Source organism: Chamaea fasciata, unplaced genomic scaffold (genome assembly GCF_029207755.1).
Source record: "Chamaea fasciata isolate MVZ Bird 193981 ecotype frontalis unplaced genomic scaffold, bChaFas1.0.hap1 SCAF_6, whole genome shotgun sequence".
In the NCBI taxonomy this organism is placed as follows: Eukaryota; Metazoa; Chordata; class Aves; order Passeriformes; family Sylviidae; genus Chamaea; species Chamaea fasciata.
The window spans coordinates 7,167,364-7,182,823 of NW_027094091.1; the positions used below are offsets into that span (position 1 = coordinate 7,167,364).

Consider the following 15,460-nt stretch of genomic DNA (forward strand, 5'->3'; position numbering starts at 1 on the left):
ATACACAAGTATGACCTGGTTGAATTTATTTAAACTACGGAAGACTTTGCAATATATGCAAGGCACAATCAAGCCCTAAAATTCAATGGCATGCAATAGGGCTTGGGACAGAGTGACTTGGAAAAGGTCTTAGAGATGCCTTGTGAAGGAAAAATAATTCCTCAAAAATGTGAAATCCACCCAGCCACAACAAGCCAGCACAAGGCCCAGACAAAAAACACAGCCCCTCCTAAACGGTATGTGATGGTATTTCCCTGGGGGGAAGTTTTACACCATTTTTGGTGGTCAGGATGGAGTAGATACCCAAGGCAGAATGAAATCCCCACACTTTCTGCAAATGGAAGACCTTTATAGCATCTCCCCGGCGCATCCAAGACCAGAGCTGCATTCTCAGTGCCACAGCTGAGAGCTGCAGCTGCCCTGGGCTGCTGCATCGTCCACACTGGGTAGTTTAATGCAACATTTACCTTTGGAGAGCTCTGTGAGCAGCACTAGAGATTTATCTTTGATTCAGGAGCTTTGAGGGGCAGGAAGAAGCCTCTCCTTTCACTTGAGCCATCTGATAAAATGTAAAGTTTTTGCCTGCATGATACAGCACTGTGGAGATGGGTCACAAAGGGCAGAAGGCACTGGTGTAGAGTGCTACACAGAGCCTGGAATTGTGCCGTAAGGGAAATGCAGGAGTGCTTCTCTTAACCCACTAACCCTCTCCCTGAGGCTCAGAGACAGAGCTGCCACTTGAAGTGGAGCTGTTAGAAAATCTCTCAGGGTGTGCTTAGGGCTGAACCCCACAAACCCCGTGTTCACCTCCACCTCTGAAGCTGCTGTCAGGACTGCTCACAGAGCATGGGTCACAAGTGTCTCCTTGCTACAACCCTGGCCCAGAGAGCACCGAAGGACCACGGACTTACAGGGGAATCCTGCCCTTTGCCATGCCTTTAATGCTGCTGGAATGTGCAGGAGTCTGGGACATACTACGGTGTAGTAAGTAGCTTCCCACAGGCACAAGATATGAGATGTAGACTTTAGTATCCCTCATGGAAACATACACTTAGTGTCTCCTTGAAATAAAGTCAATGCCCTTAGTGTATAGAGGTTTGTTTTGCCTTTTTTTTTTTTTAATGAAATGACTCAGTATACTACAGTCATTAAGAACTCCTGCCTAAATCATGCCTTATATCCATGCCTTAAATCCGTGCTCACACTTAAGCCCCTCTCAGCTCTCCCTGAAGCTCAGAGGATGCATATAAAAATATCCTTAATCTGAATTTTAGGGATTTCATAAATTTGTGTTGAACCCTCCTGCCGAAAAATACTAGTTATCAATGGGTTGCTTTATTACAACCTCTACAGGAGGACCATCATGAGGGATGGTCTTCCTCTAGGGGTTATTACATGGATAACCTACTCCTAAGGAAAGAAAGGGACTTTTAAGGGACTTTTTGGAGCAGAATGTATTGGTGAAGAAAGCAGGAGCTGACGTGTTTCACTGAATCAGGGCCCCATCTCGCAGCACCACGGCTGAGCAAACAGGGAACTGTTTGGTTTGCTGGTGAATAAAACAAACCACCAGAAAAAATCACTGTGGGTCAACACAGAGCAAATACCTCCAGAAATGTTCAGAGAAAAGCGAAGCCTAAAGCACAGCTTTGTTTCAGATTAAATAAAGTGTTTCACTTATAAATGGAGCAGCTGGTTTGGTGAGGATGTCTTTCATGGAACAAGGTGAGAAGGAAATAATTTCAAACTTAAAAATTAGCACGTTTCAAATGTTCTTTTTTTTTTTTTTTTAACCATCAAACTCTTAATGAAAAGAAGAGAAACAGTTGCATCATTGCTGAACCTGCCTTCTCTAAAGAAAATTTTGGCCCCTGAAGAGCTGGGTGCCTCTCTCTGGTGTGCAGCAAAAGGAAGGTTCAAGCCCCCCTGAAGGGGAGCAGCTCCTGTGTTCTCACTGTCCCCAGCTCATCCTCCCCTGGCTCCTAAAGGAGCTGCAGTTACAAATTAAGTGTTTCACCTACATTTCATCATTTCCCCTTCCAACCACCCTGAGGCCCAAGTTCCTTCTACAGCCTAACAAATTATTATGGTTTGATTAACAAAATTTTCTTAAAAAATCCAAACAAACAAACAAACAAAAAACCCCCAAACCAACAAACTGCTGCAGGTCTGGGCTTAAAAAACTAATGAATCATCCTCCCCACACCCCCACCCCCTCCCCCCCAGAAATGCATAGTGAAGCAGCTTTCCCTGTGAGAGAAGAACTCTGCTACTGAACATGGCTGGGGTCCATGAGAAGTGATCTGGCCACTGCAGACCCTCACAGTCAGAATATAGACAGTGGAAAAGGTCAGTTTCTGATGGACAGGATGGCACCAGCAGCACCCTGAGGTGACAGGAGATGACACCTGGCTAGTGTGAAAAGGCATAGAGACAGGTGGCCTCCAGGTTAGGAGAAGCACAGTTGGTCACAAGCTACATCAAGTGTGTTCTGAGCATGGCATCTACAGAACCTGAAAAAAAAAATCTTTATTTTCTTTGATCAAAAATACATATAGAAATGCTTGTTTCGACGAAAATATCATACATTTTTTTCTTGTTTAACAAAATAAATTAAATATACATGACTTCTGTTTAAACTCTATATAGAATTACAAAGGTTTTATATTTTGCAGTTGGATTCATTCCCAGTCCATATAGGTATTTAATATGGTCCTTATTTATTTTCTCTTCTTTCTGTTTTTACTATTGTTTGAACTGCAATATTTTATCACTTACAAAGTGATATCTGAGGGGAGGGGACAACCACACACAACCTAGGTGGATATTTCCCAAATGCAAATTTTTCCTACAAGATTATTTCACTCTCTTCACTTCTTACTATTTTCTCTAATGCTTTCATGTATTTTGCATCGATGCAGAAAATCCAGTAGCTTGTCACTCTAAGCCATCAAAGAAGGACAGTGTGTTTTGCTTTCTTCGCCATCAGCAGTTCAATTATTATTATTAATTATTATTATTTCTTAAATATAAATATAAAGGTGTTCTGTACAATGTTCCTCTTTCCTTCTTTCCTTTTTCCTGGCAGTGGCACTGAGTCCTAGTACCAGGGGAGCGGAGCTGATCCACAGAGCATCCCACGGGAAACAAGATGCCTTCACCTTGCTGAAACTGAACCAACCAGCTTGGTTAGCTGATTGTGCTGACTGAGAAGCACATGGTATTTCACCTTGTGAATAGAAATTGGGTTTTCCAGACCCTCTTGTGTTATTTTCTTTCCCTGGAAGAGATGAATGGGTTACGTCTCCTGGTGCTTTGGCACTAAACCCCAAGTATGTTAGAGCTTGAGTCACTCAGAGCAGGACAGGTCTGCGGGCTTCCCACCAGAACAAGTGATGCCCAGCAGGCATCCAGGCCCATCCAGAAAAGCACCACACACACCTCTTGCTCCACTTGCTCCTTTCAGTACACAAGGAAGGAGGTAGCAGTTCACATCCCTGTGTCCCATCTCACTAGTTGCCACTTTGATTAAAATATCCAGGAAGGCTCTGCTGCTGGAGACAGAATTGGAGTTCCTTCATTATTCCTCGGCTACATCCTGATTGCAATAATTAAAAAAAAAAAAAATTTCTTTTCTCTCTCTGTCTTTCTCTATTATATATATATTTATATAGATAGATATAGATATATACACATATATATATACACACATACACACACGCATATACAATTATATATATATGTATATATATATTTAAAATTATATATATAACCTTTTCTGTCTGCTTTGCCTGTTGCTTGGCAGTGCGAGCTGACTTGGAGCAGTCTCTGCTGCTGAGGTACCACAAGGAAAAGCCCAAACGAGCCGCTGTACACGGGGCCCACCCTTAGCACTGGTACTGGATGTGTTGGTGCTGGTGCACTTTGCCTTCCACGTGCGAGTGGGTGTGGGTGTGGATGTCCGTGTAAATCTTTGGGTACATTTTGGAGGCCATGGCAGGGGCCAGGGCGGGCCCCTGGGACAGTAAATGCTGCTGCTGGGCCACGTACTCCTCGTAGTTGATGGAGGAGATGCAGTCCTTGTCAGGGAGCTGGGAGACACAGATCCTGTCGCGGGGTGGCGGGCGGTGCGCGGGCACGGCGGCCGGAGGGGAGCACGGCTTCTTCTTGGACTGGCACAGCCACAGCAGGATGGTCCCGAAGATGAAGACAGCTCCGGCAGGGATGCCGATGATCACGGGCCAGGGGAGGCTGCTGGCTGAGGAAGGGGGCACAGGTGCACTGGGAGGCTTGGGATCTGGGCATGATGGCAGGGGAGAGACAGAAAGAGTTAATTAAGTGCAGGCAAAGCAGATTCAAAACAGATGTCACACTTGGGCTGGCTGCTGTACAGGCTGTCTGGCAACTCTGCCAGACCAAGTAACAAGGGAGAAATCAAGCTAGCACATGATGTTTGGTAACTGCCTTGCTTTTCAGTGCTCCTGGAAGGACAAGCAACTAATTTTCTCTGGTTTAGGGGTCAGGAGGGGAGTCTTTGGGGGATTTTATAACTTTCTTATCCAAGATTTAATGGATGCACACTACAGCCAGCCTGAGAGAGCTTCCTAACACTCTCACTCTGTGACAGAGTAGGCTTTGCTGCCCAGACTGAAGGACACAACACAGAACTTGTCAGTGTAACCTCACTGTCAGCAGCCCAGGAGGCAAAATCAGGTTGCACAGAGCCACAGAACACTGCCCACCCACTTCTGCAAAGTATAGCTCTGCCTGCAAGAATTTCAGACACTTTCTAGAAATCCTGTCTAGCAATTCTGGAGCTACCCAGCAATGCTCCACCATAGCACAGAGAATGAATGTGGGGTTTTGGAGGTGCTGTCTTGACTTTCTTGTGTGACTGGGGGAAAGGCTTTAGGATGGGAAAAATGTAGGTGAGCTGGTGGCCCCTCCTTGGTTCCCAAGCCACAGAGAAATGAAAAGTTCATTCAGCATTGAAGTGTGTCCTCAGCTTCCTACACCAAATGGGCTCTACCTCCACCAGTCTCTTTGGAGCTGCTGCTGGCTTTTCAAGGGCAGTAAATTCAGCTACTGCAGGAGATAAGATGCTTTAGACATCATCTTTCACAACTATCTCCTCCTTTATCTCTCTGCAGTTGGCAGTCAGTGGCTATCCCTGGATAGCCACTCCAGTTTCTCAGCCTGATCTGATTTATAGACCCAAAAGGAGTCTTGGGGGTAGGATTCTAGCTATGAAAACCCTTGTCTAGATAGCTACCAGCTGGAATATCCAATGCCTTGAAACATACCCAGGCACAGAATTCAACTTGCAGGGAGACACCCAGAAAACTTAAAAAAACCACAGGCTATCTTAATCATTCAGTACATTCTATTCAATTATGTATCACTTAACTTTCAAGCTAAACTTCTTTAAGACACTAATGTCTTTTTCTCTCCTTGACAAATAATCCTATGGGTAGTTTGAAATCTTAAATATACACCATGTGGTCTCTTTGAAGTTAGGAGGACCTATACTTTGACCTCATTAGACAAAATCTTGATTCCTCAACACTGGAAATTACAGAATCATTTAGGCGGGAAGGCAAGTCTGGTCCAGGCCCCTATTAAAAACATGACATGATCAGAGAACTGACCCATCACCTGACCATGAAAACAGAAGACTTCGTGCTGGTTGGCAGAAATCCTATGCTGGGCTGAAAAAAAAAGTGTTTTGATATACATCCATGCTCCTCAGAGCTATCAATGTCAAATCTGGTAGATTTACAAGCAAAACGGTCTTTTTTAACTCATGGCTCTACAACCACATCTTTGCATCTTAAGGCAAGCTGGGTTCTCCTTCTCCATCACTGCCAACAACAACAGCCCTGCAGGCTCTGGTTCTGGCATGAGGCCTCACTACAGTTCCATTTAAATCCAAGGAAACTCTCCCCCTGATTTCAGTGGGAGCTGGATCAGACTCTCATAGGTCAGAAACTCCCAGAGGCTTTGAGTTATATCCCACCCATGCTGCTTCTTCCTTGGTATTTACAGGCCTTTCAGTTAGTGTAGTCCTAAATCCAAAATGTTTATCAGATGCATAGTCAGACGACAAAGGAACAAATGACCAGCAAATGACAAGGATGGTGTGTCTCAAACACAAATGACACAGTCTCAGTTGGATGTGGCCAGCTCTGAGATCTGGGGAGGGAAGGCAGCAGCTGTGAGTTTGGTACAGGGGCCCCAGAGAACCACTGGGTAAAAAATTACCTAATCAATCATTCTGGTTTTCACACTCATTCATTTCATTTCTTTGTGACCCAGACAGTTTTTATTCTTCTCCTACTTTATGAGCCTGTATCATTGTTTCCTTTTACCAGTAAAAGCAATATAAATAAGGGCAAGAGAAAGGAGGAATTCTAGGGAATGAGGCTGCAAACTGTGTTGTTGTTCAGTTTCCCTCTCCCACCTTGCAGCCTATCACAGAAGTGATTTAGTGTCTGCAACCGCAGTATCTTTTCTCAGCTTGCTCCTCTTTCATACAAGAACAGATAATTCAATTTTTATGTCACCTGGGTAACTGAGAGGGACATCAACAATGTCTGAAAGTATCTGCAGGGAGGTGCCAGAGCACGGACCAGGCTCTGCTTCATTAAGCTGAGCAATAGGACACCAAGAAAGGGCAGAAACTTATGCCCAGGAAGTTCCACCTGAACATGAGGAAGAACTTCTTTACAGTGCAGTGACTGAGCACTGAATAGATTCAATGACTCCACAGAGGCTGTGGAGTCTCCCTCGCTGGAAATATTCCAGAGCCACCCTGACACAATCCTGTGCCACATGCTCTGGATTGACTCTGCTTGAGCAGGGAGGTTGGACCAGATGACTTACTGTGGTCCCTTCCAACCTGACCCATTCTGTGATTCTGTGGTTATTCTCCAGAAAGGGAGAAAAGAAAATATCATCAACAGGATTTCAGCAGGGACTGATTTAAATCAGGGCTGATTTAGTCCCCCATTCATTCTTATCAGAACTGGGCTAGCCTAAAACAGCACAGCATCACAGAGGGCCAGGGAACCAATGGGCATCAGTAGCTGAATTAATAAATACCATGATGCAGATGACTGATAACAGAGGGGGGAAAAAAGTCACAACTCACCTGGCAGGACTGTGAGAAAAGCACTCCGGAAGCTGTAGCCCATGGTGTTTGCCCCAAGGCAAATGTACATCCCTGCATCCTCTTCCTTGGCTCGAGTAATCATCAGTTTGTTCAGGTAGGAGCCATCTGGGCGGGACCAGACCTCCCCCGTGGGCAGCACGACAAACTTCTGCCCGCCGACATCAATGGTGGAGTTGTACTTGCTCTCCGTGCCGTACTCCACCCTCTTCAGCCACTGGATGACGGGCTTGACGTCGCTGCGGACCTTGCACTGGAAGGAGGTGGTCCCACCATAGTCCACCGTAGTGTTGACGGGGTGTGTCCCTGTCAGGATGGGCTTGGACCTCGTCCTCTCTGCACAGAAACACAGGGAGCTCCGTGGGCAAAGGTGTCTGCCAACCTCAGCAACTTGCAGTTGCAGAAACATAGGGAAAAGGTGTAGGAGGGATGCAAAATGTTTCCAGTTCTGGGCCCTCAGTTTGGGAAGGACATTGAGACGCTTGAGCGCGTCCAGAGGAGGCAACAAGGTTGGTGAGGGGCTTGGAATGCAAACCCTGCGAGGAACGACTGAGGGAGCTGGGGTTGTTTAGCCTGGAGAAAAGGAGACTCAGAGGTGACCTTATCACTCTCTACAGCTTCCCGAAAGGTGGTTGTAGTCAGGTGGGGTTGGTCTCTTTCTCCAGGCAGCAACTGACAGAACGAGAAGACACAGTCTTAAGCTGTGCCAAGGGAAATACAGGTTGGATATTAGGAAAAAGTTTTTCATAGAAAGAGTGATAAAACACTGGAATGGCCTGCCTGGGAAGGTGGTGAAGTCCCATCCCTGGATGTGTTTAAAAAAAGACTGGATATGACACTCTGTGCCATGGCTTAGTTGAGCTAGTAGGACATGGGTTAGACTTGATCTTGAAGGTCTCTTCCAACCTAGTGATTCTGTGAATTCTGTGAAAATCATAGTCTAGTCCAACGCCCTGCCCCGAGGCAGGCTGAGATTTCTGCAAACTTCTCCTGATATACATTTGGCCAGCCTCTGCCAAAACCTCAAATAGTGGATGCTCCCCAGTCTCTCCAAACAACTCCTCCATTGTCTGAGGCTTTAACAAGTCTGTTCTCATGCTCAACCTGAATCTTCCTGTCTATGACAAGGAAGTTCCTTTTCTACCCGCATCAGACCTGGAGAAAAGGATGGATTCTCTCTGAGCCCTTATATTTTGGAAGATTTTCTTTATCCCTCTCTTCTGCACACTGAGCAATTCTCCTACCTGTGATTCTGTGATGTGTCTCTTACCGCCATGACCAGCAGGCTGCAATTTACAGGTGAGTAAGACAGAGCCTTTATGTGTTTTCAGACACAACCTGAGATTGTGCCAAATTATTTACAAACACTTATCTGTTAAGGACCCACACCTGGTGGACACCCCCAGTTTAGGAATACTGAAGGGTGAGGTGAGACATATTCTTTCTCCCTTTGGCCTTCTCAAATGTTCCCTGTGGACAGACAAAATCAGATGGGAAAAGACTCTTTCTTTCACAGACTATGGCAGGCTGTGGATATTCTCATCCTTGGTCTGGGAGTCCTTTAGGAGATACCTGTCACCTCTCAAGCTGGGCCCTGTTGTTGTTCATGAGGACCAAACTGTACTGGGAGCAATCCCATACCATGTCATCAACTACTGGAAGAGCTGAGACCACAGGCACTACCAGTGAGGAAGACATTCATTTCATCCTCACCTCCCTGCTTTTATCATTCCTTTCTCTGGTATAATCATCACCACACTCACTGTGGAAAAAAAGAAATGTGGAGGACAAGCTCAGAAGGCTTTTGCTTTTCTAGCCAGTAACAAAATCTTTCCTTTCTCACAAATTATTTCTTGCCTCAAGTCTTAGGTAAGGTATGAAGCAAGATGGGAGGAAAGGAAATCAAACTGAAGAGGTTCACATGACCATCGTTTCCAGCATGATCATAAGTCTAATGTTGTGTCAACACCACATAAAGTGAAAGGAAAAATGTATGCCTCACTCTGAGGAATGTTTGGATTTTTTTTTAGTGTTAGGATCGATAAATCAGTCACAGTTTCCAGACAAGAAGGTACTGCAAACCTCTACCCTAGGCACAGGAAAAATTATGGTATCACAGTGGGTGGTAACTGCTGGCAATCATCAACTCCTTTTGATGGCAAACACTGTTGGATCGAGCATGTAACAAAACAGCTCCCACCAGCACCAGCTTTGGAGTGAGAGGAAGGAACAATGGACCCTCTTTCAAAAACTCGGGATATGTTCAATACTGAGGGCTCTAAAGATGTGCTTAGGAAAAAAAAACAACACAGTAGTCTCTGTAGGCTTTGCCTTGGGACTGTGAGCAGCAATCACGGCCGGGGAGACTGAGACTCAGATAAGCAGGACTTAGGAGTGGAGGCTCAGGGGGGAAAAAAAAAGGAGGAAATTGAATAAAACCTGTAATGCTCCACAGAATGAAGTTAAAAATAGAAAGATGTCTGAAAACTGCTTAATGCCCTTATCTCCTTGACTCTGGTTCCAGCTTTGGTTACTGTTTTCACTCCTAGCCAGCAAAAGCTAATGAAAACAAAGGTTACATACATCTTTAAGTTGATAAAAACCAAGATAAACAGGGACACAGAAAGGGGTTTGTTCCTGGTGTTGTCTGGTTTTGATGAAGTGAAAATGCCACAGCTGCCATTAGGATGGGGCTTGATTCATTTCCCTGCCTGTGCTCCTGGTTTTAGTGTAAACACATGTTTTTACTGTCTCCACACAGCTGCATCTTTATCAATCCCAGATGTCCAGCAGGTTTGTGCCTTCAGAGCCCAACAGAGCTTCCCACATGTGCTTTTAATTCCTGTGATTCTAGAGAAAGGACTTATCAGAGAACAGATCTTTACTTTTTAGAACGATCTTTCACACTGGGATAAACTTTCTCATGCTAAAATGTATGCACAGACAAACAACATGCTTTCCAAGTGGCTGGAAATAGCCCTCCATGCCCCTGCTCCTCATTAACGAAGGCTATTCAATCTTCCCTCCACTCAGCTCATCTTCTCGTCTTTCTTGAGTTGGCTACACTGCAATCATTTCCATGACAACTTATGATGATGTAATAGGCAAAGCACAATGATTTAAGAATAAGAGCTCTCCTCTGGTAAACTCAGGAAGGATTTGAGTATAATTATCCTCAGCAATAATAGGAGAAACAGAAGATTAGAAAGCAAGAATCAGAATAGCTAGATAGTAAGAAGAGCAATTTACCTCACCACAATGCAGGGTAATCCCCCACAGCTCATCTTCTAAGGATTGAATCTTTAAAGCGATGTAGGCATCTAAAGATACAGACAGGATCCTAGTGCATGCTTTTTGGGTTTGATTTTTTTTTTGTAACTCATTTGTACCTGCCTGGACCTTCAGTTGGCCAAACGTTTTTTACAAGCTGGCCCTAAAGCCTTGTCTGGCTAGTCACTCTAATCATAAGATTTCTGCTAATTCCGTTGGGAAACTTCTAGATGAAATTTTGAATTGACTGGTTTCACCCACTCTGACATACTATTCTGGGCTATCCTAACTATTTCTCCCCCTCACTATGGTACTTGAAAGGGCTTTCTCTTAGTTCCCAGTCTGTCCTTGAATTGACTCTCTTGTAGAAGACTGAACTGGGCATGACTTTCACCACGCAGGTGCCTGTGGAGATGACTGTTTCTCAAGCACCTGTCCTCATTTCAGCTCCTCACCTCAAATGTCTTCTTACTACTCTGTCTTGCCCAGGTTTCAGGTTCATTCTAGAATTTCAGCAATGTTTTCTCTGATGTTTTTAGCACTTCCCCATTTCCATGTCCAGCCATCAACACTGCATCCTTGCCACCACGCTGTCCTGACTGGCCCAGCCCCCTTCTCAAAGGTCCCTCTGTGGTCTCCCTCCCAGAGCTGCACTTACGGATAACTTCGACTTTGTACGTCGCGTTGATTTCCCCAACTTTGTTAAACACCCGGCAGGTGTACTTCCCACTGTCCTCCGGCTTCAGGTTCTTCAGGTTCAACGTCCACTTCTTCTTCTTGTTCTCCCCAATCTCCTGGGGAGTGAGGGGCTTGTTGTCCTTCAGCCAGGTGATGTCAGGCCGGGGGTTGCCACTGGCCACGCACTTGAGGCGGATGGAGCTGCCGACGGGGCGGGCGATCACTCTCCGTCTCATCTTGGCGGGCTGAGTGAACCTGGGCCGGGCTGCAAAGGGCATCACAATGGACTGTGGTCAGCACAGGGCATGAGCAAAGAAGGAAACTGTTGTTAAGTCTTATGGCCAGATTTGCTTGAGAGGCAGCTCCATACATACCAGTGTATCACTCTCCCTCGTATCAGCTCAAACTGTTTTCCTTAGAAGGGATTCACCAGCCAACCCAATGCATTTGAATGTCTACTGGACTGTTCTGGCCACTGCATTAACCTTCTGCATAGCACAACTCTAGAATTTCTGTGTCTGCAAGGCAATTGCACCAGACCATCTCACAAAATAACACTAAAATCATACTATTGCAGCTGAAAGCAAAATGCAGTCCCATAATCACACTGTAATTGTTACCATATTCCACAAACTCCTTAGCCAAGACCAAAGGAAAAAACTCAGATTCCTGTCATGCTGACCATTTTCTCAATTTTTTGCTTGTCACATGAAGCTTCATTTCCTGAAGATGTTTTGCCTCTTGGTTCTCAGTGGCTTTCTTGGAACTTAAGAAGAGTCAGCATCTTTTAAATACATAGGAAAGTCTTAGAATTGTGACAGACTTTTGTACATTGATCTGAACTTAAATGTATGCAATTCATTCAGCTCCAATTTACAAAACATTCAGGTTGAATGGTCCAAAGAAGTGAACAAAGAAACAGAAAGACCCAATAAAACTCTGTGAGTTTGTAGTTAGAGGATACCCCATGTCAGTTAATCCCAAAACTAGAGAATCTGAAGCAGCAGCTGCTGGTGAATAGAAGCATGGGTTAAGCCAGTCATCTTGTCTTATCAAAGAAATCACCAATATTTCTAAGAGCGGAGACAAGTAACTTAGCAAAATGCAAGGCCCTCAGCTGGCAAAATCTGAAATTAATTGAAGAATTTAAAAGAAATAACAAATTTCTCACAGTTACTTTAACTACACAATGACAGATCGGGGCACTTCCAACTAAGCCCATCATAGAACTGATAAAGTTGGGAAAGACCTCTAAGGTTATTGAGTTCAACTACTAATCTAATACTGCCAGCTCCACCACTAAACCATGCCCCTAAGCAACACATCCACATGCTTTTTAAGCACTTCTAGGCACTCCCTGGCCAGCTACAGGATGGCCTAGTGAGACTCCCTACTTGACAGCCAACCCTGCTGCCCAGGGCTGAGGGCCAGAAGCTCTGGGATGTGCATTATAGCGGAGCTTTCCTGAATGGAAGAGGCTGGTCTGCAGCTTCCTATCTCCAAGCACTGGGGAATGGCAGCCATTGCCCTCTGAGGTTTGTGAGCACAGCCCTCAGCCCTCACCCCCCTGCAGCCTTGGCCAACATCCCTCCCTCTGGGAAGAGGACACCCTTCGGCACACCCCCCTCTGCAGAGTGCTTTTCTGTAGGGGAAACCATCTGTCTCCACAGCCTTCCCTTGCCCCCCTTGGCTGTCATTTTGGGTCCCAGCCATTTCATGTTATTTCAAACTCCTGCTCAGAAATGCTTTGCTCTCCATGCAGAGGCTTTCATGTGTAATCCAATGAACCAGAGTAACTCCGGCACTGGAAGTCTTTGCCGTGACAGCTGAGCAGCAAGTGTGACATACTAACCCCCTCCACAGGTCGTAGTGCCTGAATTGCTGGCTGTTCTCTTTGGGGTCTGCTGCAGGAGGCCTCCTCACAACAGAGACAATCCCCCTCCCTGACAATGAACCCTGTCAGAGCTGTACACTGTGGGCAATGACATCCTAAATTTTAGTCTGAGCCGAGGGAGACGTGCTGGTAAGTGCTGTCACTGTGGAAATTGGGAAAATGTCTGCAAGGCTCATAGAGAGGTCAGGAATTAGCCATGCGATGGGTCTGAACAGTTACTCTGTAATATGGCAGTAATTTACTCTGAAACCAAGAACTCCAGGTCTAAGTAGAGGGGAGATCCTCATGGACAGGATTCCTGAGCTGGGACTAACATACCAAAGAGCAAGTTGGAGCCAGGACAGTCACACTTCCCCAGAAGACTGAAAAGTCAAGTGAGTGACTCTGAACCCTCAGAAGGACTTGCTGGCATCCCTGCTCAGTAAGGGCATTTTAAGACAGAAACTATTTCCACCCAAAAAAAGCAGGTCTTTAACATTTCTGGTTTTCCTCCCACAAGTCTGTCTGGAGTGCTGCATTCAATCCTCATACATGGTTGCCCAAATACATACCAAACTACAGGTAAAGCTACACTTCTTTGAATCTTTCTCTCTTTCTTTCTTTCTTTCTTTCTTTCTTTCTTTCTTTCTTTCTTTCTTTCTTTCTTTCTTTCTTTCTTTTTCTTTCTTTCTTTCTTTCTTTCTTTCTTTCTTTCTTTCTTTCTTTCTTTCTTTCTTTCTTTCTTTCTTTCTTTCTTTCTTTCTTTCTTTCTTTCTTTCTTTCTTTCTTTCTTTCTAAAGTGATTATGTGGTCTCAAAAGCTACTCCAGGCTGTGTGCAATATGCTGAAACCAGATCCCATTTACACAGCCCTGAATGTTCCCTTGTCAAAAGCCTGAATTGGACAAGTTTAGAAAAGCCAGTTAACAAAAACAAAATAAAACAAAACAAAACAAAACAAACAAACAAACAAAAAACAAAACAAAACAAAAAAAAAAAAAAAAAAAAAAGAAGAAGGAGAAAGAGAGAGAGACACACACATTAGAGAGAAAAAGAGACCCAGAAAGCACAAAGGAGAAGAAAGAGGAGAAGCAGCCCCTGTTAGAGACAGGCAGAAAAGGTCTCTTTTGAGTTGATGCTAAATGTCTGTCCCCAAATCTGTTCCATTTACAGAAGTTTTGCTTGTTGGAGTGCCAGCAAAGGCCACTACAAAGTGACTCTGTGTTATTCACATGCTTGTTCTCCTCCACATCACTTGGCATTTGCTTCATAAATATGAACCACACATTTGTACAGTATAAATTATGTTCCACTCAAGAGCAAGGGAAAACACAAATGGATGGGGACAAAGAGACAGTGTTGTGTATGGGTTCATGGCTGAAATGCTCTTTACCATGAAGATTTATTCAAAGCTAATGAAATTAAGTGCAATGGAAGCCTGTCAGCACAAAGACCTGAGAAGGAATTCAGTGGTGTCCTCTCCCTGTGGGACATCTTGAGAGGCATGGATCAGTCCCTGAGGCTCCTGTCAGACATTGCTCACACAAAGTGAGGTGATTATCTGAAAAATGTTGTCCGCTGTGATGCACCACCATTACCTCCATGTAGTGACACTACTACTACCACTTCTGGCTTCCATGATTATTTCAAAAAAGTGTCCCAATAGGAGCATGTATTGAAATACTTTCAAGTCTTCTGGTTAAGAGCTCAGTCAGTTGTGGAAGACATGGATGGAGGTCTCTATCTTTCCCCACATCAGTTCCTTGCTCTCCCCAGAGGTACCACTCTGTGATGGTAAATGGAAAGCAAAGAGGAGCTTTTTTGTTCACCCAGCTTCTCCTCTCTCACTTCTCCAAGGGCCTGTGACAGGACTGTGACAACACAAACTGTTTCTTCACCCATCATCCTCCAGAGACCTGCAGACACATACTGACCCTCCCTGCACTCCAGCTCACACCAGCAATTTACTGGTGGACACTGCTGGATGGAAAGGGCTTAGGTGGGTGCATGGCTGGCCCCAAGCATTTCTCAGCTTGGGAAAAGGAGACAGGAGGGATGAAAAGAAGAAAAAGCAGAGGTTCAGGAACACTCTGCAGCACAATGGACTGGGCCAGGGCAGCACAGAGAGACACAGTCTGATACGAGATTGTCAGTGCCTAATAATTTTAGTAAGGCTTACATCTTTTCTTTATTAGTTATTATTGTTGTATTGTTGTATTGTTGTATTGATCCATCATCCAGCAGCTCTATCAGGAGCAAAATGGTAATCTCTCTAAGTGGAGAGATGGCAGCTTTGTATTAGCTGCTGAACCCCTCCTGAAGTACTCTTGACCTGTAGTTTGTCTGACACCCTTCCTCCAGCTCTAAAATGTCATCATCCCTTTCCAGAATGAGTGGAGGTCACCTTTCTCTCCCCAAACAAGCTCCGTCTGAGATAAATACGTAATTCAAGTGTAGCCTGGACTACACCAC

At 44.9% G+C, this 15,460-nt stretch overlaps 1 protein-coding gene across 3 annotated transcripts in view; it reads right to left on the reverse strand.

Moving 5' to 3' along the window:
- Window positions 1–2,236: 2,236 nt before the first annotated feature.
- The window catches only part of FGFRL1 (fibroblast growth factor receptor like 1), a 166,912-nt gene continuing 153,688 nt past the window's right edge, over window positions 2,237–15,460 (reverse strand). For all 3 annotated transcript variants that reach the window (XM_066185336.1, XM_066185338.1, XM_066185337.1), the window contains exons 5-7: window positions 11,097–11,381; window positions 7,151–7,504; window positions 2,237–4,297 (exon numbers count right to left, since the gene is read on the reverse strand). In XM_066185336.1, the coding sequence (XP_066041433.1) occupies window positions 3,888–4,297; window positions 7,151–7,504; window positions 11,097–11,381 (1,049 nt within the window). In that variant the 3' untranslated portion in view covers window positions 2,237–3,887. The remainder of the gene's footprint in view (window positions 4,298–7,150; window positions 7,505–11,096; window positions 11,382–15,460) is intronic.